General features: G+C 39.3%; 2 protein-coding genes across 2 annotated transcripts; both read right to left on the bottom strand.

Moving 5' to 3' along the window:
* Positions 1–17,199: 17,199 nt before the first annotated feature.
* LOC145954682 (uncharacterized) lies at positions 17,200–18,114 on the bottom strand. Its single transcript, XM_083069369.1, has one exon. The coding sequence runs from the start codon at positions 18,112–18,114 to the stop codon at positions 17,200–17,202; it is 915 nt and encodes a 304-aa protein (XP_082925495.1).
* A 1,639-nt stretch (positions 18,115–19,753) lies between these two features.
* On the bottom strand, positions 19,754–20,953 carry LOC109791335 (uncharacterized). Its single transcript, XM_020350623.1, has one exon. It carries the CDS (start codon positions 20,951–20,953, stop codon positions 19,754–19,756), a length of 1,200 nt encoding a protein of 399 aa, XP_020206212.1.
* Between the last annotated feature and the right edge of the window lie 5,143 nt (positions 20,954–26,096).

Here is a 26,096-nt window from a genome sequence, read left to right as displayed (position 1 = left end):
TGGTATGTGTTGAATTTCATCGATCCAATTAATTGTTAAATTAAAAGTTATTAAATTTTACTAATAATTAATATAAAAAATTTAATTGGCTTTGGAATAAATTATTTGGTAATTAACAATAAAATTGAAACATTAATTATTTTAAATTATTTAACTAAAATCATATTGACAATTTACTATATGATCTTAATATTTTGTTATAACTAATATCTAATTTTAAATTTGATATGAGAATATTATGATATAATCAGATAAGATTTTAAGCTAGTATTTTATTAATGGTTGATAATTAGAAAATAAAACAAGAATAAATACATTTTTTGAATTTTATATGTTTGATTTAAGGTAAATAAATATATTAAATTAATTAATAATTTATTTAAAATGTTTACATTTAATTTATAAGTATGTAATAAATAAATATTTATTATTTTATAAATTATATTATCATTATAAATTATAAAATTAAATAATTTAAATTATCATTTTAAATAGAAATAAGTAGATGTTAATTATAAAGTAAGTACATATAAATAAATAATAATTGAATATATTATTATTATTATTATTATTCGTAATATAAAATTATTATATATTATTATTATAGTACAAGTATGAGATTGTATATTTGAGGATGACTTAAATGAATTAATTTATACAAGTTATATTGACAACATACATATACATTTCGTAGCTTACTCATCAGAACTTCACAGTTAAGCGTGCTTGACTTAGAGTAGTATAGGGATGGGTGACCTTCTAGGAAGTTTCCCAGAAATTGTGCAAATAAGGATAAAACACTCTAAAAAGTGAAATGTCGTGAAATAGAACTCTTGAGAAGTCAAATATGAGAACTGTTACATTAATAAATTTATTAAAATTAAAAAAAAATTATAATTTCCGTCGGAATTTTTTGACGGAATTTTCTGTCAGAAATTTCTGACGGATTTTTTTTTTCTGACGCCATTTTTTCCGACGTATTTAAGTCAGTCGTAAAAAAAATCTGTCGGAAATTTACCCTTTTTCGTCGAAAATTTCCGTCAGAAATTAGCATTTTTATTGTAGTGAAATATATTTACATATTTACATCAATCCTCATCCACACATACAGTACAACACCCCTTTTATCAAGATACTTACAATGCATTCGTTCATCATTAAAAACAAACAAATCACATACCAATCACTCATAATTATCAATATAAGGACTCATGCAGATGCATGTGCCTAACTTTTCATGCATGTGATACCAAACCTCCTCCTCATCCTCTACTCAGAATAGCCAAGGAGCTATGGAACAAGACCACTCCATCTGTGGTGTAGGAACCACCTAACTGTGGTAATCCCCCTCGAACTACCCTCAACTAAGGAATGTCTATTAGGGTCTTATCGAAATATTACAACTAGTCATGATTGTCTCCCATTCTCATTAAAGGTTCCCCACCATAACACTTTCAAGGCATAGGTAGATGACCTATGAAATTTCACTTACATAGATTCACACTATTTCAGAAACAAAGTATGTATGCATGGACTCTAATAATCACATCACAACAATACAAATATGCAACAACCATTTTCCTCATTTGTCAGTCCGCAACACTAGACTTAGCCACCACATCTCATCACATTACTCATAGTAACTCTTCACATTACTCACATTAACTCTTCACATCATACATCAATATAATTTTGCATACAACAATGCTAATACATACACAGTAGAACATATCATTCACTTAATATTTTACACAATATTATCTCATTACCTTTATCCTCTTAATTCTCAATCTTAATCCCTGTTTACGTCTCCTCAAGTATCAATTTATTTGCATTATTAGATATATTTGAGAAAATGGTCTGGTGCTCAACAAGGTCAAACTTATGTCCAGTGTAGAGAGATCATGGACATCTTTACCAAAATCACACCTGACATCACCTGTCCCTGGCATTGAGAGGTCTGGGACCTCTTTGTCTACCCTGCACCCAGCATGGATACTTTCTCACCTAATGCTAAGGAGTTAGGAACCCTTTGGAACCATCTTGCCCGACATGATTAAGGTCATGCTCGATGTCCCACTCCCTCAAAAATTGATGTCAAATGACACCAAGTGCAACACCTCGTGTCTAGAGCAGAGAAGTTAGTGACTTCTCTAGCATCCCCGTATGCCTGACATGACCCATCCACGCTCGACACATAGTCGCAAATTCTATAATTTGTAGAATCGCAAGTTGTGCAATTTATCTCCCTTAAATTCATCTAGACAAATCTATTTGGTTCAACTTACAACCCATTTGGTCAAACCATTTTTCATTACTTATCAAACAACGTTAAAACATTTGATCATGTGAAACCATTCAACCAAGTCAAAAACCCTAAATTGATGCACATAATAAGTCTAACCCATGAAAATATTAATTCATCATCACTATATCAATTCAATTAGAAATTGGTACACGAATGTACAAGGTGTAACAAGGATCAATTACTAATTACATTAATACATGTTCATACAATTTATCATATCAATCATGGATGCAACAATCCCACTTTTCCTACCTTAAGTGGAGATTCCACAGTGTGACACCCTTCTACCCCATAATAAATAAGTAACAACAATAAAAATAATTCAATAAATATAACATCAAGAAGGGTCCACATATTTTAATAAAAACTCATGGGTTCACAAGTCTTGAAATAAATAGAAATAATAATAATAATAATAATAATAAAGTTTTACTCTTAAAAGAAAATTATCAAGGTCTCTAAAGAAAAATGAAAGGAATCCAGAATTTACAAATATAAGGTGAATATAAAACTCTTAAAAATAAGTCTCCTCAAACGACAAATAACAATTCATAACTAAAGCATCCTAAATTCATGCCCCAATGTCACATCCTATCAGAGCAGAACCCTTTCCCTTTAGAACTCAACACTATGAGTGCCTTCATCTTCACCTAAAAGAAAACCACATAAAAACAGGACGGTGAGAGATAGATAACATCATATATGAACATAGAGCTACCCAATTCCCACCCACACCGTGCACCAAAATATCATCATTAAATATAAACAACAAATACATCTCATATAATTACCAAACATCATTTTTTTTTAATCATACAAGCTTTCATACACATGCTCACTATATGCTCATACACATCTCCTCTCCTAAGAGTCTCAACTTGGCACTCCGCACAATGGGCGTACCTCGTCAATTCCCTTAGTTGTTGCCAATGCGGGCATACCGTTCTCACACCCTCCCAGGGCCGGTATGTTGCACGGTTAAACACCCAGCGGCCCGTGCAAAGGCAATCCACCCACCGTTAAACCCTCTGTGGCCAGTGAGCTGCGCAGTTAAACACCCAAAGGCCCACGCATGGAATGCCTCCCGTCATGGTTCCCCCTGTCTCAACCCCTCTCTGGGCCCAGGGTCCAATGCAATATAGCCACGTCCGGCTTCTCAAGCACCACATGCAACTCATAAGTCTCATGCAACTCATGCATCCCACGTAACTCATAATTAAGGCATCTCCATTATATAACATCATCACATGTCAGTAGCAATCCATGCAATATCATCCTCACATGCTAGGTACCTATCATTAAGTTATCAACATCATAGATCACAAATTTCACATAATTCTTCACACACATCACAATATCTATGACATTCAGTTAATAATTTAACCATAACTCGAGATATACATATACTTTCTAAGTGATCCCAACTCCATTAGAATCCTAAAATCAATATCTACAACTTTCATGAAGAACACAAATCCTAATAAAGTCGTTTAGGTTACCATTCAGGGCTCACAAAAATTGATGTTGTGGTTCGCACACAGATTGGAAGGCTCAAATTTCAACTCACATAACTTGATCAAATATTAATATTTTTACACGATTCTTGTGTCTAAATGGTAGCCCCAGATGTCTAGTTTCTAACAAAACAAACGGCACTCGATTTGGATAACTACACAGAAAGATATCGCAAAATTACAAAACGTATGTCGGGGTCCCGACGCCCGACGCCCAAAACTGGCGCTGAGCGCCCAAATCTCTGCCCAGACTCCCCTCTGTGAAATTAAACCTGCGTTTTACGAGTTCCAACAAGATTTTTACCAATTTTCACTACTTCTACACCCCGTTGGTTCAGTTTAACTCCATTTATATTCTTCATACGTTCCAAATTAATCCATACACATCTCAAGCCTCAAAAATTGGTTTCTATTGGTTTTACAAAAAAAAATCTAAACTCTTCTTAACACATAAAATTCAAGTCATCAAATTTAAGGATAAAGAATTAACAAGAAAGCCCCAATGGAATTCAAAGACAATTCAAGAAATAAGTTCTTCCAAATGAATTAAGAATTTAGAACATCGATTGCACAGATAATCGTTCAGAATTTTAAATAGAGTTCCTAGAGGGACTTAGGGATTGCCCTCACTACCCGAACACCCCTATATTCACATATGAAGAAACCCATCCCCCCGTACCTGGATGAGCAGAAGACAAAGGTGTGATCTAAGGTCGTTCCTGAGTACTCTTCCTTAGAGCTCTTTGTTTCTCTTTTTTTTTTCCTAACCTTTCCGAACGCAAATGAGATAGATAGGGTTAACGCTACCTGACTCCTTAAAATTAATCCATTGGGCTAGGTCAACCCAACCCATTTTCCTTCTCTTCTAACCCACTTCTCTTTTTCCTCAAAATAATTAAATAAAATAAATACATGTATATTATAAAATATTTTTCCTCTATAATAATAATATATTTCTTACCCAAAATATAATAATATAATTTCAATAATAAAATATCATATAAAATCAACCTTCTCTTAAAACATATAAATATTTATTTAAATATGCTAATAAAAAAACACTTATTTAATACGTACAAAATAATTGTCCAAAACAATAATTATTTAAAACGTACAAAATAATATTCTTCTATAATTATTAAAATAATTATGACCAAATACTATATAATAATAATTATTATTATTATAATAATAATAATAACTTTATTGAAAACTGGGGTGTTACAATTCTCCCCTCCTTTTTAAAAATTTCGTCCTCGAAATTACCTGAAGTAAATAAAAATGGATATGTCTCCTGTATTAGACTTTCTAATGTTTCACCTTAGGCTTTTGGAATACTACACATGAGTCCACAACTTCCTCTACTCTTCTCTTTACCTTAGACCACCACGCTTCCGCTACGTCACTCTCATACATCCTCCTAAGGTCCTAATCCATCTAATAGCTCCTAAGTGAATACTAAGAGTACTCTTATTGCCTTTTTCTAAGATCATCTTCCTTAATTCGGGATTATTAGACACATAGATTCTATCCTGAAACCACAAAACACCATCAACTTCCACTCAAAAAGGGCTATCTATACCCTTACCAATCCTCTCTACTTGGTTCACTAAGAAAGGATCTGACTCTTAGGCTCCTCTAATCTCATCCATTAATTCACTAGTCACCTTCGACATACTCAATTCAATGCTTCTAAGGGTAAGCTCACAAATCAAGCTTAAATCTCTAAACTCTTCAATCAAATTTAACCTTTAAATCATCAAAATGATAGATGAAAGATCATCCTACTCAAGACATATGTCACCACATTGCCTTTACCTAGATAGCAACTGAGATTAAAATCCTAGTCCTTAAGAAATTCCAACTATCTCTTTTGGTCAAAAGATATTTAAGACTCTAACAATCACTAAATACCTCAAGCTTAGAATCATATAGGTAGTGTCTCCAAATCTTAACGTAATAGCATAACCACTAACTCATAGATAAGGTAGTTCCTCTCATGAATTTTCAATTGCCTAGAAACATAAGCTACTACCTTTCCTTCTTGCATCAACAATGCATCCAAATTCATCTTATAAGTACTACTATATACCACCAAAGGCTTACTAAAATCCAATAATATTAACACTAGTCAATCTTGCCTTAAGAGTTGGAACTACTCTCATACTTCCTATCCCACATAAAGAGAGTACTCCTCCTAGTGAATGTAGTTAAGGGCAATGCTATCTTAGAAATTCCTTCAATAAATCTCCAATAATAATAAGCTAACCTCATAAAACTCTTATCTTCACTAACTGGCTTAGATATCTCCCCACTTAAACACAACTTCTACCTGACAATCCATGTTTACCTCAACTGGAATTTACAGGAACTAGAAAACTTATCTTATACAATAAAAAAAAAATAATAAAATAAAATAAAATAAGATAAAATAAAATAGTAATACTTAGATAACTTAACATACAACCGTCTTGAATATATCTCCACCCTCAACTACAATATGATCATATCACACCCTAAGATCAATCTCACTAACCACACGACATTCACCAATTGATCCTAAGATCATCTATCCACATATCAACATACATGCATATTAAATCATATTAGAATACCTACTTTAAACCTTCAAATATACCATCCATAAGCATGTACATGAACAACCCTTACCACATAGCATCATACAATCTTAAACAACCTCTCAATCCACATGAAAACACCTCAAAACATCTTAACAAAATCAATTCTTATCCTTGCATTGCCTACTAACCCAAAAACATTATTACAGCCTACTTCTCCTTTCAACAACTATCAAAGAAAATAACACACAGAGAGTTATACTCATCCAAATGATCTCAAACATATCTCAAACGAAAGCTAAGAGAATAAGCTACAACTCCTATGAAGACATAAGATTCTAAAAAGATCATCTTCTTAGCTAAAAATCTCAAAAACCGCAGCAGATATACTCAGCGCTTACAGCTAGACCTTTGATCACCAAAGTAGCTATAACTAGAGTTCTAGACCTCCGTTTTACCTGATTCCAGTTCCATTGGAAAGATAACGTTCAAGGCTACAACTTTTGTGAAGACCATAAAATCTAAATCTGTCAATATGGTACTCATACTGGAACAACAAGACTGCAGCGAAAATATCCTCTACACCAAACAACAATAGTATATCAATATATCTAAGTCCACAAAAATACCTCAACCCTTCCAAACTCACACCTCAACTTCATATTCAAGCTTTCCGCTACAATCCTAAACCAAAACAACTCACATATTCAATATAAAAGGCTTAGAAAATAAAATTCACATGCTACCTAAACCATAAAAGGTCAACATCCAACCATCAAACTCTAGAAATCATCAATACTTCAATCTCTCCTTAAGAATACCAAAACTCCAATTCTCAACATACATCATCCTTGGATTCAATCGCTACAACTATAGCTTTGAAAAATTCTACCAATCGTAAACTCTTAATACACTAAAAAAAAAATCAATGTCTTACCCAAATCTAAGGCCTCAATAGTTCCTAGAATATTAGCACAATATCTCATCTACCACTACTCGCACATATGCTTGCAACACAAGCCATATCACTCAACCACTACTTCTTACATAAGCAATAAGTATCAAACAAATAAGCAATCATAAGAATGAAGAAGAGCGGTCATAATGGTTTTAGCTAACACTATCATGACTATCATTCCTCTAATTACAAAATAACAATATCAAACTCAACAATATTAACACAAGAAGAACATCATCATCATCAAAGCAAAACATCATCAAAGTACACAACAAATAAGACACAATCAGAGTACACAACAGAATCACGATAAGTACATAACTCACGGCCGATTGGATCAACCAGGCTCTGATACCACTAAATGTGACACCCTTCTACCCCATAATAAATAAGTAACAATAATAAAAATAATTCAATAAATATAACATCAAGAAGGGTCCACATATTTTAATAAAAACTCATAGGTTCACAAGTCTTGAAATAAATAGAAATAATAATAATAATAATAATAAAGTTTTACTCTTAAAAGAAAATTATCAAGGTCTCTAAAGAAAAATGAAAGGAATCCAGAATTTACAAATATAAGGTGAATATAAAACTCTTAAAAATAAGTCTCCTCAAACGACAAATAACAATTCATAACTAAAGCATCCTAAATTCATGCCCCAATGTCACATCCTATCAGAGCAGAACCCTTTCCCTTTAGAACTCAACACTATGAGTGCCTTCATCTTCACCTAAAAGAAAACCACATAAAAACAGGACGGTGAGAGATAGATAACATCATATATGAACATAGAGCTACCCAATTCCCACACCACACCGTGCACCAAAATATCATCATTAAATATAAACAACAAATACATCTCATATAATTACCAAACATCATTTTTTTTTAATCATACAAGCTTTCATACACATGCTCATTATATGCTCATACACATCTCCTCTCCTAAGAGTCTCAACTTGGCACTCCGCACAATGGGCGTACCTCGTCAATTCCCTTAGTTGTTGCCAATTCGGGCATACCGTTCTCACACCCTCCCAGGGCCGGTATGTTGCACGGTTAAACACCCAGCGGCCCGTGCAAAGGCAATCCACCCACCGTTAAACCCTCTGTGGCCAGTGAGCTGCGCAGTTAAACACCCAACGACCCACGCATGGAATGCCTCCCGTCATGGTCCCCCCTGTCTCCACCCCTCTCTGGGCCCAGGGTCCAATGCAATATAGCCACGTCTGGCTTCTCAAGCACCACATGCAACTCATAAGTCTCATGCAACTCATGCATCCCACGTAACTCATAATTAATGCATCTCCATTATATAACATCATCACATGTCAATAGCAATCCATGCAATATCATCCTCACATGCTAGGTACCTATCATTAAGTTATCAACATCATAGATCACAAATTTCACATAATTCTTCACACACATCACAATATCTATGACATTCAGTTAATAATTTAACCATAACTCGAGATATACATATCCTTTCTAAGTGATCCCAACTCCATTAGAATCCTAACATCAATATCTACAACTTTCATGAAGAACACAAATCCTAATAAAGTCGTTTAGGTTACCATTCAGGGCTCACAAAAATTGATGTTGTGGTTCGCACACAGATTGGAAGGCTCAAATTGCAACTCACATAACTTGATCAAATATTAATATTTTTACACGATTGTTGTATCTAAATGGTAGCCCCAGATGTCTAGTTTCTAACAAAGCAAACGGCACTCGATTTGGATAACTACACAGAAAGATATCGCAAAATTACAAACGTATGTCGGGGTCCCGACGCCCGACGCCCAAAACTGGCGCTGAGCGCCCAAATCTCTGCCCAGACTCCCCTCTGTGAAATTAAACCTGCGTTTTACGAGTTCCAACAAGGTTTTTACCAATTTTCACTACTTCTACACCCCGTTGGTTCAGTTTAACTCCATTTATATTCTTCATACGTTCCAAATCAATCCATACACATCTCAAGCCTCAAAAATTGGTTTCCATTGGTTTTACAAAAAAAAATCTAAACTCTTCTTAACACATAAAATTCAAGTCATCAAATTTAAAGATAAAGAATTAACAAGAAAGCCCCAATGGAATTCAAAGACAATTCAAGAAATAAGTTCTTCCAAATGAATTAAGAATTTAGAACATCGATTGCACAGATAATCGTTCAGAATTTTAAATAGAGTTCCTAGAGGGACTTAGGGATTGCCCTCACTACCCGAACACCCCTATATTCACATATGAAGAAACCCATCCCCCCGTACCTGGATGAGCAGAAGACAAAGGTGTGATCTAAGGTCGTTCCTGAGTACTCTTCCTTAGAGCTCTTTGTTTCTCTTTTTTTTTTCCTAACCTTTCCGAACGCAAATGAGATAGATAGGGTTAACGCTACCTGACTCCTTAAAATTAATCCATTGGGCTAGGTCAACCCAACCCATTTTCCTTCTCTTCTAACCCACTTCTCTTTTTCCTCAAAATAATTAAATAAAATAAATACATGTATATTATAAAATATTTTTCCTCTATAATAATAATATATTTCTTACCCAAAATATAATAATATAATTTCAATAATAAAATATCATATAAAATCAACCTTCTCTTAAAACATATAAATATTTATTTAAATATGCTAATAAAAAAATACTTATTTAATACGTACAAAATAATTGTCCAAAACAATAATTATTTAAAACGTACAAAATAATATTCTTCTATAATTATTAAAATAATTATGACCAAATACTATATAATAATAATTATTATTATTATAATAATAATAATAACTTTTTTAAAAACTGGGGTGTTACACACAGCGTTACATGCTCTTTGTAGTTTTGACCACTGCTCCGTACTTCCTCCAGTGGCTCCCTTTAAGTTTTCCTCTATAGGTGTTCCTAGGGTTTTAGAATATGTGTAATATGACCTAACCACTTGTTCTTATTTTTAATAAGCTTTTGGGTTGAGCTTGGAGTCCAACTCAATACTCTCTACTTACATTCTTCTTATTTTATTTAATTTAAAATAAAACATCTCTTTATAAAATAACTTAATTAATTAAAATTATTATTTATTTATTAAAAAAGTTAGGATGTTACAAAATGTGGTGGAGATGTTGATCTGCTTGTCCATGTTCAAAAAGTTTCTATCAATTTTTAAAGACATGCACTAAGATGATGACAAATCAAAAACTACATTTCATACTCATGAAATTATGAACATAAATAACTTGAGGCATGTGGTAATAAATTCCTTAAGTACTTATTAATATGACACACAAGTCTTTAAAATGTAATAGACTCTTCTTAATGATGGTTGAGGATAACAAAACTAACAAACTTTTGGTGATAATAACCTAAAAGCCCAGGAAAAATAAAAAATAAAAGATGTGGTCAAATCTTAAATGACTAACAAATAAGATCAAATCAAAGTTGAATAGTTTCAAATTTTCATTGAATTAATTTAAAACAATTTTGTACATTTAATTAAATAGAAATATTAATCTTTCAAAATATCAAACAAAATATAGAATACAACTTCATTAAAGAAATGGAGATCAAATAACAATGATATCTTATAAAGACATTTTGACACTTGAGTTGTTGTATGAATAATAAGATGTGAACCATGCTTAAAGACATGATATGCCTTATATAGTAATAACAAAGTTCTTATGTAGTAATAAGGTGTGAAACCTTATACAGTAATAATAGACCTGATGATCATGGATTTTTTAATGGAGTAAAGATTTTTTATGTTGATTATTTTGGTTATTCTATGTTGGTCTTAAACTTATTATAGATCCTAGTGACATAACATATCTAAATATTCTATAACAAATCAACACCCATTACAAAAATTGAACTTTTTATGTCAGATGGTCAACACTAGTCATAGTATGAACGACATATGTGGTGTTTTAACACATTGACACTCACTTTCTATGTCGGGTAAGCACAAATTTTCCATAAAATGTGGGATTTTTTAAATTAGTATCCTTAATCAGTTATGTTACAATCTATTATATTAGGAGAATCAATTTTAAATTCTCGAGTACGGAACCTTTGGGAGACAACCTAGCGGAGGCCCAGGTGGGAGAGGATTGGGGGGAAAAGGATGATGGTAGTGTTGGAGGCAAAGGTGGCGACGACAAGGATTAAAGGGGACCATAATTGATGGGGGAAACCATCGGTGGCTAGGGAGGGTGTTGGTGAGATTCATGAGCATGGACATGGTGTTGTGATAATTGGTGGAGAATGATTCTAAGAGTGGGATCTTGTTATTGCTTGTTTTTATTTTTGGTCTAGATTTATTATTGTTAGTAAGTGCATGCATCTTAAGATATCATGTTTATACTTTTTCACCTTTCTATTCTGTTTCGTTCTTCTAGAATTGTTGATTACTAAAAACATGTGTTTTTTTCCTAATAGTTTGTGAATTCAATTATCAAAAATTTTCTTGATTATCGAAGAGTTGTAGTTTTCTTTTGGGTGCTTATAGTCAAGTTTCTCTTAAGCCATTGAATTCTTCTAGAAAGAGAAAAAGTAGGTGCAAGGGGATGGGTTTTGTACCTGCCTGAGGGTACTCTCGTAGTCTTCTTGGTGATGAAGGGCCGAACGGAAACTTCAAATGGACTCTTCAGAGGGGGGAGGTACCTGCAAAAGGCACTCCGACGCTCAAGTTAGGACAAGTACGATATTCTAGGATAATTAATGAACAATGACGTACCTCGTTACGTGTGACCTATTTATAATACCTGACATGGGCCTGAACGTGGTGGGCCTATTCTAATCTTTACAAAATTAGGTAATATGATGCTAATCAGCTAATCATGTCTTAATTATGCACTTGTCCTTGTTAACTGTGATTTGTACTATAACCCGTTTAACCTATCGGCACATTGCCGAGCCGACAGGCTAATGCAGAGAAGGTTGCATGTCTTTGGCTGTTGACCGGGCCGGTAAACGTTTACTTGGTAATCCTATCGTATCGGCATTGGGCCGAGCCGATACGTAGTATGCGGGGATGCATCATGCTGTTTGCATCAGCCTTCAGTCGAGCCGACATGTGCCAATTGACTAATCTCGGCCTTCGGCTATAAGCCGAGCCGATGCTAACGTCAGCCTTGGGTATGGTCCAGTTCGCATGGGTGTCTGATGGAACGGCACGTGTTGGTCAACGTGACTGATAGGGTCCTCCCGGTACACAAGCCCCCCAGCCTTGAGGAATATAACGACGTAAAGGGTAAATGTGAAACTTCGTTTGTTACCTTTTTTGAGGGTAGGCCAAGGGTTACAACTGCTTCAGGGAAACGAAGGGTTGTAACCATTGGTCATTAATGACGCACGCGGGGAGTTATGACTTAATGGAATATGGAGAGACGTAACCGTTGTCGGAATACCAAGGGTTATAACCGTTGGGTATTAATGACATACGCGAAGGGTTACGCATCGTGAACCGTTGGATCTAAGTGATCCAACGGTGTGCAGAGGGGTGTGACTCTTGGTAACTTGCGGAGACTGCCTATAAATAGGCATGTTGGGGGGGTCCTCAAACATACGCATTTATTACTTGCTCCGAGCCGAGATCGTTTGAGTTGCTGCATTCGCATATTCTTCACCAAAAATTGGTCAAGTTCAACACTCAGGTACGTAATGGCAGATTTAAATGTTGTTCATATTGACTCCTCCAGGGACGAGGGTGATTCTGGGTTGAGGGAAACGCCGGACCGAGACGTCGTATCAGCCTCGGCTTCCAACGGAGAGGATCGTGCAGGGTCCACACCCGGGTCCGAACGGTCACAAAGTGGGAGTCACTCTTCATCGGCGATGGCTTCTGACGATCAGACGAGTTAAGTTGGTGGATCGTCCAGGAGTTTTGCTCCCATATCAACTCCTGGATATTCGTGGGTGCATAGGGAGGTTGGCAGCGTGTATTCACGATACACCGATAAGAACTCCCTGATCCGCTTCATATTGGCAGCGAAGTTCTTGACCTTTCCCAAGGAAGAGGAGCCCTCCGCTATCTTTTTTCAGCCGTGTAGAGGTGATGGAGGGCCGAACCCAGATTTCGTATATTTGGACCAAGGGTCGAGCAAATACCAGTTCTTCTATGTGTATGATTACATGTTCCGGGATTTGAAGATCACTCTACCTTTTGATGATTATTTTGTCAGTATATTGCGCCTACTGAACGTGGCGCCGAGCCAGCTTCACCCCAACACTTGGGCGGCGATGCAAGGGTTTAGGCAGTTATGCTTGGCTCTTGGTATCCGGCCCACTCCGCATATGTTCCTACACTTCTATTCGTCTCGGCCGACGAAGAAGATTAAGTGGTTGTCCCTGGTTCGGCACAGTGATTGCCTGCTACAGCCTTTCACCACCTCTTATAAAAATTTTAAAGTAGGATTTATGAAAGTGATGATTCGGCCAGAGCCAGGGAACAAGTATTTTTTTGATGCCGAAGGGAGATCATTGTTTCCATTGTACTAGACTCGGAAGCCGAGGAAGTACGACACGGTCTCCAAATCCCGAATGTCCCCGGAGGAGAGATTGAGTCTGAATTTCTTGGAGAAGTTGCCTCGGCCTTTGTCGTTCCGTCCTCTGGTTCGGTTGTGTGAATCGGCCGACGTAGTTGAAGAATTGATTGGTATAGTACCTTTCTTACTTTTTTAAATTCTTACGTTATCATTGATTTTGACTAATGATGTGTAGGTATCATGGAAAATCATGGAGAGGACGATTTGGATATTCGCACACTGATCAGGAATCAAGTGGCGGCAACTACTACGAACAGGGCCCCGACCGGTGTGAGCGGGAATCAGCCGTCTGCCCAAGGTAGTGGAGCGGGGCCAACATTCAGGCCGAAAAAACCCACTCGGCCCCAGCCTGAAAAAAGAAGGCCTGACCCCAGGGCCGAGGAAGAGAGCCGCCGGGCCAAGCAGTGCCGAGTGGCGAGTTCACCTGTTCTGGAAAGCTTGGCTGGACCGAGTTTTCTGGCCGGCAATGTCAACGCTCAGGATTTTCTGAGCCAAGACTTGACCTCCGAATCGGGTCAGGGGGTGCTGAGTTGTATGACCTCGGCTCAGAAATGGAGCTTCTTCTGTGAATTCCAAGTGCGTGCTGTGGCTTTAGCCCAAAGCATCGTGATGGAGCCGAATGACGAGGCCGATGAATTGCGTCGGCAGCTAGCTGAGCAGGAGAAGTCTCTCCAAGAGACGCTGGCGGTGCTTACTGATGCCCAAACGGCCAACACCAAATACCAGGCCGAGGTGGATCGCCGGGGTCGAACAGCTGATGACCTGGCTCTAAAGGTTCAGCGTCTTGAACTTGCTTTGAAAGGCGAGACAGAGAAGGTTGTTGTTCTGAGCAAGGAGCTGGAGGCCGAGAGGGTTTCTTTCGGGGCTTACAAGGAGAAAGCGCGCAACAAGGTCTTAACTCAACATCAGGCTGGCTTTGCTCAGGCCGCCCGACAAGCATGCTTTTTCGGCGACTTCCCCCCTGAATTTCACCTGGACATGACCAAGGACTTCTTCCAGGGGAAGTTGGTGGACCTGACTTCTATCCCTCCTGACCAACAAGCCGATGAGGAGGCCCCGGCACGGCCAGCTAGGCCGAATGAGGAGGTGACGGCGTACAAGGAGGGTGCGCTGGAGGATGGTCCAGTTCAGGGGGAGCCGGAGGTTAGGTCTTAAGCTTTTTTCTTGGTTTTTGTAATGTTGTGCCGATAGTGCCCCTTCTTTAATGTATCTTTTGCAAGGCCAGTAGTGCCTTATTGAATGAATTTTACTTTCGTTGCTGTTGCATATTGGTGTAAATTTTTCTTTAGATGATAACAACTCGATTGATGTAAGCCGCCTCCTTATTCGAGAAAGATTTCGGGAGGGAAAACTAACTAAATCCGCATCCTTGGTCGAGAGACATCTCGGGAGGGAAGACTTGTAAAATTAATGAAAGTCACATCCTTGGCCGAGAGACATCTCGGGAGGGAAGACTTGTAAAATTAATGAAAGTCATATCCTTGGCCGAGAGACATCTCGGGAGGGAAGACTTGTAAATTTAATGAAAGTCACATCCTTGGCCGAGAGACATCTCGGGAGGGAAGACTTGTAAAATTAATGAAAGTCACATCCTTGGACGAGAGACATATCGGGAGGGAAGACTTATAAAATCAGTGAAAGTCACATCCTTGGCCGAGAGACATCTCAGGAGGGAAGACTTGTAAAATCAGTGAAAGTCACATCCTTGGCCGAGAGACATCTCGGGAGGGAAGACTTGTAAAATTAATGAAAGTCACATCCTTGGCCGAGAGACATCTCGGGAGGGAAGACTTGTAAAATTAATGAAAGTCACATCCTTGGCCGAGAGACATCTCGGGAGGGAAGACTTGTAAAATCAGTGAAAGTCACATCCTTGGCCGAGAGACATCTCGGGAGGGGAGGCTTGTAAAATTTTAACATAAGGATGCAATAATATTGACAAGCTTGAATACTGAGAATGCTTTTTCATTAATGGACTGATGCCTCGTTAAAAACCTTGCCGACCAAAAACCCCTTTTCACAATTTTATAAGAGGAAAAAAGATCGGTTCAAGGAAAAGAGTGCACCATATTACACGTAGTTGAAATGTAAATACAAGTTTAGTTGTAATATGTCTTCAGATGAGTGGAGTTCCAAGTTCTTGGTATGATTTTGCCCGACAGTTCTTCTAACTTGTAAGCCCCATTGTGGAGGGCATGTCGTATACGGAATGGGCCATCCCAATTGGCCGCCAGCTTTCCTTCAGAAGAGTTGCGCCTTGCTGACCTAGTTGCTCTCCACACGAGATAACCCTCATGAAATGTCCTCGGCTTTAGATTTGAATTAAAGCGTCGGGTCATGCGTTGTTTACATGCCTCGGCCACTATCTGTGCGTTCGTTCGTATTTCATCCAGAACATCCAATTCGGCTTGGAGTGAGTCGTCATTAGACTCCTCATGGAAGTGTTGTCGCCTGAAGGACGGTTCCCCTACTTCAACTGGGATCATCGCATCCGCGCCGTATGTTAGGCGAAAAGGCGTCTCCTTGGTGGTTGATTGGGGGGTGCATCGATATGCCCAAAGGACTTCTGGTAGCTCTTCGGCCCATGCTCCTTTTGCCGAACCGAGTCTCTTCTTGAGCTCAGTGAGTATAACCTTGTTGGCTGCTTCGGCCTGCCCGTTTGACTGAGAATGCTCCAATGATGTGAATCGGTGCCGAATGCCAAGGTTTTCAAGGAAAATGTTGAACTTCTTATCAGTGAATTGAAGACCATTGTCCGACACAATGGCATACGGGATGCCGAAGCGGGTAACCAGATTTTTCCAAACAAACTTCTGAACGTTGGCTGCAGAGATGCATGCGAGCGGTTCGGCTTCTATCCACTTTGTAAAGTAATCTACCGCGACGAGAAGGAATTTAACCTGGCCTTTTGCTACAGGGAACGAACCGAGCACGTCTATCCCCCACAAAGCAAACGGCCACGGGGAGCTGATACTGTGCAACTCGGCAGCCGAAGCGTGGATGAGGTTTCCATGCTTTTGACATTGTACACATTTTTTAACAAACTCAACACAATCTCCTTTCAAAGTTGGCCAATAGTATCCGGCACGCAGGACCTTGGCTGCCAAGGTTCGCCCCCTGGAATGAGAACCACAAATACCTTCATGGACTTCCCACATAACATAATCGGCTTGTAGGTTGTCGACGCATTTGAGCAACGGGGTGGAGAATCCTCGCCTGTAGAGCTCGTCGGCTACTGTGGAGTACCGAGCCGCTTGTGTTTGTATCTTTTTTGGCTTCTATCGGATTAATTGGTAAACTCCCCTCGGACAATAAAGCTCCGGATGGCCGTCATCCAGGTCGATGTCTGAGCGTCAGTTGCCATGCACTCCACCGTCACACTTGGGGAAGGAATCTCAAGGTGAATGGTTGTTCGCAACTGTCCTGGCTTCAGGCTACTGGCGAGCCGAGCTAGCTGATCGGCTCGTTCATTGTTGGCACGTAATACGTGGCAAACCTGCACCTCGGTGAAGTCGTCCTTGAGCTTCTGGAAGAGGTGGTAATATTGCAGCAGATTGGAGTCCTTAACCTGGAAGTTGTCATTGATTTGTTCAGCCACGATCTTCGAATCGGTCCAGCATATGATTTTCTTGACGCCCATTTCAGTTGCTAGTCTCATTCCTGCTATCAAGGCTTCGTATTCGGCCTGATTGTTTGATGCACGGAAGCCGAACCGAAGAGATTGTTCAACTGTGATTCCTGAAGGGCTAGCCAGAATTATGCCAGCCCCGCTACCTTGGGCATTAGAGGATCCATCAACATGCATGGTCCAAGGTTCGTCCTCAAAACATCCCGGAGGAGTGAGCTCGTTAACAAAATCGGCCAAATGTTGTGACTTGATCGACCCTCTTAGCTCGAAAGATATGTCAAATTCTGAGAGCTCAACCGACCATGCCATCATCCGGCCGGTGATTTCTGGTTTCTGGAGGACCTTTGCGACCGGACAGTCGGTTCTGACTACAATCTTATGGCTTTGAAAGTATTGTCTCAATCGCCGAGCGGTATAGATGAGCTCTAAGGCAACTTTTTCCAACAGCTGATAACGTCGCTCAGCATCTTGCAGCGTCCGGCTGATAAAATAGATGGGTTGTTGACCTTCCTGGTTTTCTTGTATTATGACGGCACTGACTGCACTGTTCAAAACTGACAGGTAGACGACCATGGCTAGGCCACTGACCGGTTTAGACAAAATTGGAGGCGTGCAAAGCCATTTTTTAAACTGCTAAAAAGATTCTTCACACTCCTGGGTCCACTTGAATCGTTCCGTTTTCTTGAGCAGAAGTAGAATCGGCTTAGCTATCTCGGCTAAGCAAGGGAGAAATCGGGACAGCGAGGTAAGCCGTCTGGCTAACTTATGAACTTCCTTTAATGTGACTAGGCTTTTCATATCCAGGATGGCCTGGCATTTGTCTGGGTTTGCCTCAATGCCCCGGTTGGACAACATAAACCCCAAAAACTTGCCACCCGAGACTCCAAATACGCATTTCTCGAGGTTAAGTCTCATTTGGTGTCGCTGAAGCGCCTGGAATACTTCGGTCAAGTCGCGTGTATGCGCCGACACATCGCTCGACTTCACTACCATATCATCCACATACACCTCCATGCTCCGGCCAATCTGATCGTGAAAGATTTTGTTCATCAAACGCTGATAGGTAGCACCAGCATTCTTTAAGCCGAACGGCATCACTCGGTAACAGTAGTTGGCCGTTTCGGTGATGAAGGCAGTTTTTTCTTCATCTTGAGGATGCATCCGGATCTGATTGTATCCAGAGTATGCGTCTAGGAAAGATAAAAATTTGTGGTCGGATGCCCCATCGACGAGCCGATCGATGTTTGGTAACGGGTAGGCGTCCTTGGGACAGGCTTTATTCAAGTTAGTATAATCGGTGCACATGCGCCACTTTCCATTCGGTTTTCTGACCATGACAACATTGGCCAACCAGGTCGTGTAGTGCACTTCTTGGATAAACCGAGCGTCTAACAACTTGCCCACTTCTACTTCAATTGCAGCTTTTCTTTCTTCCCTGGTCTTTCGGCGCCACTGAGCAATCGGCTTAGCCTCCTTGCTGATGGAGAGTTTGTGACAAAGGCAATTGGGGTCGATGCCGGGCATGTCAGACGGGTGCCAAGCAAACAAGTCATTGTTTTAGAGGACTACTTGTTTAATAGCCAACTGTTCTTCTTCAGACAAATTAGCTCCTAAGTGAGTGACTTGGAATTTGGACACTCCCATCTGGAATGGTTGTTTATCTTCAATGGGCTCCACCCTCTCATCTTGATTGATCCGAGGATCAAGGTCCATGGCCGATTGCTGTGATACCAAGTGCACCCCTCTCGGTTTATTCGGTGCTTTGTTCTTCATTTTCGGCAATCGCAAGTTGGTAAAATAACATTCTCGCACAATTTTTTGGTCAGCATGGACAGTGACTATTCGCCCTGATTCAGCCGGAAACTTCATGGCCAGATGAGGGGTGGACACGATTGCTCCGAGCCGATTTAGAGATGGCCGACCGAGTAGAATGTTATAAGATGTGTTGGCATGCACCACCACATACTTAACCGAAATGTCTCGGTATTCCGCTCCATCAAACCCAAACCGGGTCGACAGCTTGATATATCCCTTCGTCTTGACTCGTTCGCCGGAGAATCCAACCAAAGGTTCATCATAAGGGACCAGCTCCGACTCTGGAATGCCCAATTGTTTGAATGTGTTCCAATAAAGAATGTCGGCTAAACTTCCCTGGTCGACCAACGTCTTATGCACAATATAGTTGTGAATTTCGACACTGATTACCATCGGATCATCCTGGTCCGGATCGATGCCTTTGAAGTCGTCCTTGGTGAAAGTGATAGTGGGTAGGGAATCCTCCTGCTATCGTCCGAACAGCGCGCAAGGGTCTGCGTTGGGCTGATGAGGATGAGCCTCCGCCAGCAAATCCTCCTGTTATCGTGTTGATGACTCGCCGAGGTTGTGCCGAAGGCTCTTCCTCTCTTCGATCTCTTGACCGACTGCGTTCTCTATATGAACGTGCTTCTGTCCTCCGTTGTTCGGGTTGATCATGTCGTCGCGACCGGTCAGTGTTCCTCGGACGGTTCGGACGATCCACGAAGCCTTGCAATTGTCCCTGCTTGATTAAATCTTCAATTTTATCCTTCAAGGCCGAACATTCGTCAATTGAATATCCGTGATTGCGGTGATACCGACAATATTTGGTCGTATCGGCCCGGGGAGGGGTCGACGCTCGTTTTGGAACGGCCAGTACTTCTGAAGCAAGTGCTTGCTCCAGTATTGCTGACCGGCTAGTGTTGAGTGGTGTATATTGGGAATACTTCAGGCCCCGAGGGGGTCTTTCCCAGGGTGCGAGTTCTTTCGGACGGCTCCGAAAATTGTTTTCAACAGACTTTTCGAGCTTGGTTGTTACTTCTGCTCTAGCTTGGTTGCGGAACTCAGCTAATTCCTCCATCTGCATGTATTTATCAGCTCGTCGCCGGAGGTCATCCATGTTGGTTGGTGGCTTCTTACAGATGTTGTTGGCAAAGGGACCTGGCTTTAAGGCAGTGGTCAGGTGGTGTAGGGCGACAGCCGGGTTAAGGTCTCGGATTTCCAACGCCGCTTTATTGAATCGGCTCATGAAAGCCCGAAGGGATTCCTTCTTTTCCTGACGGATGCTAACTAGTGCCAAGGAGGTCAGCTGGTGTGGTCGGCTTGTAGCAAATTGGATGGTGAATTGGGAGGCTAACATGATGAATGTGTCGATCGAATTAGCAGGAAGCCGAGTAAACCAGCTCAGCGCTCGCCCTTTTAATGATGTTGGGAAGATTCGGCACAAGGCAGTGTCGTTAGTGGTAATCAGAGTAACCTGCGTTAAAAACACATTCACGTGTTCATCTGGGTTGGTGGTACCATCGTATTTATCAAGTGGCAGGGACTTCCAATTATCAAGAAGTGCGGATTGCATGATGTTTGGTGTGAAGGGATGCCGGTATGCTCCGGCCAGCATTTGTTGCACCGGCCGGGCAACCAAAGTATTTACACCCGGAGCAGCAACAGAAGTATGGGGGATAGAGGTATGATGGCCATGCGAATGGAACGACCCCTGAGTATGGATTGTCTCAGAGGGTTTCCATGTGGGATCCCGGTACTATTTTTTGAGGGCAGCATTCTCCTCTCGTAACGCAGCCATCTCAGCAGCATCTCTCTCCCGTTGCTGCTTCATGGCGGCCATGTCTTCCTTCATTTGGCGCACCATGTCGGACAAGTTTGTCTACTCTACCGTTTCGGCGTTGTCTGCCCCGGACGGGTGCTCATCTTCGGAGTGGTGGTCTTCAACGTTATTTCTTCTTGTCTTTGCCATGATGTCTTCAAAGTTTCTTCACAGCTATCGGTTCGGCCCCACGGTGGGCGCCAAAATGTACCTGCCTGAGGGTACTCTCGTAGTCTTCTTGGTGATGAAGGGCCGAACGGAAACTTCAAATGGACTCTTCAGAGGGGGGAGGTACCTGCAAAAGGCACTCCGACGCTCAAGTTAGGACAAGCACGATATTCTAGGATAACTAATGAACAGTGACGTACCTCGTTACGTGTGACCTATTTATAATACCTGACATGGGCCTGAACATGGTGGGCCTATTCTAATCTTTACCAAATTAGGTAATACGATGCTAATAAGCTAATCATGTCTTAATTATGCACTTGTCCTTGTTAACTGTGATTTGTACTATAACACGTTTAACCTATCGACACATTGCCGAGCCGACAGGCTAATGCAGAGAAGGTTGCATGTCTTCGGCTGTTGACCGGGCCGGTAAACGCTTACTTGGTAATCCTATCGTATCGACATTGGGCCGAGCCGATACGTAGTATGCGGGGATGCATCATGCTATTTGCATCGGCCTTCAGCCGAGCCGACATGTGCCAGTTGACTAATCTCGGCCTTCGGCTATAAGCCGAGCTGATGCTAACGTCAACCTTGGGTATGGTCCAGTTCGCATGGGTGTCTGACGGAACGGCACGTGTTGGTCAACGTGACCGATAGGGTCCTCCCGGTACAGGTTTGAATCAGTGGCTAAAACTGTTGCAAAGTGAAGGAATACAATGAGTATCTTTATGTTGGCAAACTTGTTGCCATTGTTTTGTAGTTTTAGTGTTTTTTTTCTTTTATAAAACTATATGAAGTCCAGATTGTGTATTTTTTATTTTTTTTATTGTAAAATTTTATCATTTAGTTATATAGAAAAACTGAAAGATGAAAATTGAGATGAGATGAACATTTTGCTTTAGGGAGGGGCTAGGGTGTGTATTCTTATCACTCGGATAAAAGGCGAAAGATTAATAGGAAAATAGTGAAAGATTGATTTGTGATTTAAGGTGACTTTTATAATCGGTTAAAAATAATTAATTTTGAAAGTCTATTTTACACTGATGTATATATGATATAACTATTTTAATAATGTAGAATTAATGTCAAACAAAACCATAAAAGGTTAACATGCAAGCACCAACATTCAAGGAAAATACCAACATTTCAATCTCTCATCAAGAATACCAAAACTCCAATTCTCAATGTACAACCTCCTTGGATTCAATCGCTACAACTATAGATTTCAGAAACTCCATTAATCATAAACTCTCAATATACTCGACGAATCAATGTCTCACCCACATCCAAGGTTCCAGTAGTTCTAATTGGTTAGCACGAGGCTTCGTCCACTACTACTTGCACATATGCTCGCAACACGAGCGATACCACCCAACCATTACTTCTTACGTAAGCAAGAAGTATCAAAACAAATAAGCAATCATGAGAATGAAGAAAAGCAATCATAAATAACATCATCTAAGCTATATCATGTCTATCAGCCAAATTATGAGAAAACAATACATAATTAAGCACAACACCAACAACACAAGGAAAACATCATCATCATCATCATCATTATCATAAATCAAAGCATCACCAAGGTACACAACAAACAAAACGTTGTCAAAGTACACAACAGAATCATGATAAACACATAACACACACGTCCGATTTGAATTAATCGTGCTCTGATACCACTAAATATGACACGCTCCACCCCCACATACATATACAATAATTATGAAAACATAGTCTTGGAGTAAATAAATCTTTTGAATTAAAATCATGGTTCCATTAACATGAGAGTAGAGAATTCACATTCGTAAACATAATCATAATTCACTTGCAGAAATTATAGAAGAAATAAAGTTGAAGGTTTTCCAAAACAAAAGAAACTAAATTCCCAAACTAAGCCTAACTATGCCCCAATGTCACATATCCTATCAGAGCACTCTCAACTGAAGCCTAAGCCTCATCACCAACATCCTTATGCTGATGATCACCTGCAACACAATTTAAACACATGCAAGAACAACAAGGGAGTGATAAACATCTCACTCAAGTTCAGGTGCAGAAATAAGGTTAGATAACACACACAACAAACATAAGTCACAAGCAAAAATCACATGTAAACAATACACATACACAATCAATATCTCATACACACTCATTTATCATATAATGATGTCATGGACTCGACTCATAAATGCATGCATGTGGCACCATACGGAAGTTTCACATTTCTCATCATTTCATCACTAGTGACCCAAGGTACACCTGGAATAGCTTGTTACATCACTGGTATGCGGCATAAGCGGCACACCTGGAATAAATCATTTCCTCACTGGTGACCCAAGGTACACCTGGAATAACTTGTTACATCATTGGTATGCGGCCTAAGCAGCACACCTGGAATAAATCATTTCATCACTGGTGACCCAAGGTACACCTGGAATAGCTTGTTAAATCATTGGTATGTAGCCTAAGTAGCACACTTGGAATAAATCATTTCATCACTGGTGACCCAAGGTACACTTGGAATAGCTTGTTACATCACTGGTATACGGCCTAATTGGCACACCTGGAGTCATATATGTACATGATGCATGTCACACATTCACTATTTCATTGACTCAACATTTCACTTATCACGTCTCATCATATCTTATGTCACATTATCTCATAACATCATATCACAGATTATATGTTCATTCTTCACATTCTCACATCGTATTCACATAGTCTCATACAAGGAACTTCTCGTAATCATATAAATCAAAATAGGACATAAATCATACCAAGAAGTTATCCAAAACATGAAGCCATCATCAATTTTACATATAATGCCTCAAAATCATCCAAAGATCATATTCCTAATTTTACTTCATAGGATTTCCCACAAGAACCCACAAAGCACTCTAATTCATATCAAAACTTGTCTATTTTTTAAATTAAACACATATTTACACTTAGCAAATATCACGGAATACAATAGAAAACTTAGAAGGTAAAACAGAAAAATATTAGAATTTTGCCTGTTTCTCATAGGGTTTCCCGTAAGAACCCATAAGGCACTCTAATCCATATTAAAACATATCTATTCTTGAAATTGAACACATATTTACACTCAACATCACATAAGGAACGCAACAGAGTATTCAAAAGCAAAATAGAAAACATTTATATTTTTTCTGTTCCTAGAAGCATGCATTAGGCAAGGGATTGGGGGTCAATCCTTCTACCCAACAATTATTCCCACACCCCCAAGCGAGGTTTCTCACTCCCCCTTACCTGGATAAGCAGAAGATGAAGCTAGAGCAGAATCTGGTTGATCTCGTTCTCTTGGTTCTCCTTGGTCTTCAAAGACTATGTCCACGAGCAGTGCCAGAGTTTGTTATTTATAGATGTCAGAAGTGGCCAGAACGGCCCGTTTCGGATCTGAAACGGCCCGTTCTGGATCCTTTCATCATGTGTTAAATTTGCATCTGGAACGGGCTGTTCTTAAACCAGAACAGCCTGTTCTAGAGTTGAGTTTAACTTATAACGGCCATGTTTGGAACGACCCGTTCTTAAACCAGAACGGCCCGTTCCCAACTAAGGTCATAGGCCTTTTTTTTTGTTGTTTGGAACGGCTAATTCCAGTTTGGGAACGCCCCGTTCCAATTTTGGGAATGGCCCGTTTCATTTTGGGAATGACCCGTTTTAGGCTACTAAAACACCCTTATTGGGCTTTTTGCCTTCTGATGTCATAACATGGTGTTCTCATGTTTTGGGAGCTCCTTTCCTTGATAATAGAAGTCCACTCCCTTGTTATAAGGTATGAAAACTGGGGTGTTACAACATGAAATTTTGTGCCTTTTAGTGTTATCCTAGTTTGTTTAGGTACTTTGTTGAGTCTTCAAGGACTACTCATGTCATCCTAGTGATCATCTGTCCTTAGTCTTGATAATCTAGACAAGATCTGGTGTCTACACCCCATAGTTAAAAATATTTAACCACAATTACTAATTTTCTTCCCCTCAATTAATTAAATAAAATATTAAAATAAATTTTTTAATTAAAACATCTTATATTATCATCCAAAGTATATCAAATAATTAAATTAAATATTAATAAATTCTTATTAATTAAAATAAAAATACCAAAATTATTACTTAAATACCTATATTATATTTTATGAAAATCGAGGTGTTACAACTCTATTGATCAAAAACCTCTTTGTTTATTAACAATAAAACTTTAAACTAGAAGGATCTAATATTGTGTTTTGACCTATCATATTTTATATTTTTTCTTCATTTAATAGGTTATTGTGAACCATGTTACCTATGTTGCACAAACACAACATGAGATTGTCATGTCTCCAAGTCTCACACTCTTTAGGAGTGGACACATGTGGATGCATCTCGGACACTTCGACAAACTATGTCCATACAAATTGAACATGTCTCCATCACAGACACCTACAAAATTGATGTGTCTCCATTGGGGACACCTATAAAATTGATGTGTCTCCATCGCGGATACCTGCAAATGAACACGTTTTCATATCGATGTACTATTCGATATGTAGATTCGAGATTTTTTTTTAAAAAAAAAAGTAAATCTCAATAAAAGCAAAAACAAAGAAGGAATGATTTGATTTTTTTAAAAGAAGAATAAATCTCAATAAAAGCATAAACAAAAAAGAGAGAATTTAAAATTTATATAAAAAAAAAAAGAAAGAGAAATAAAATCTCGATAAAAATAGAAATAAAGAAGGTAAGATTTTAGTTTTTTTTTA

Source organism: Cajanus cajan, chromosome 1, assembly GCF_000230855.2.
Source record: "Cajanus cajan strain Asha chromosome 1, NIPB_CcT2T_4, whole genome shotgun sequence".
Lineage (NCBI taxonomy): Eukaryota > Viridiplantae > Streptophyta > Magnoliopsida > Fabales > Fabaceae > Cajanus > Cajanus cajan.
This window is presented reverse-complemented; position numbering and strand designations above follow the sequence as displayed.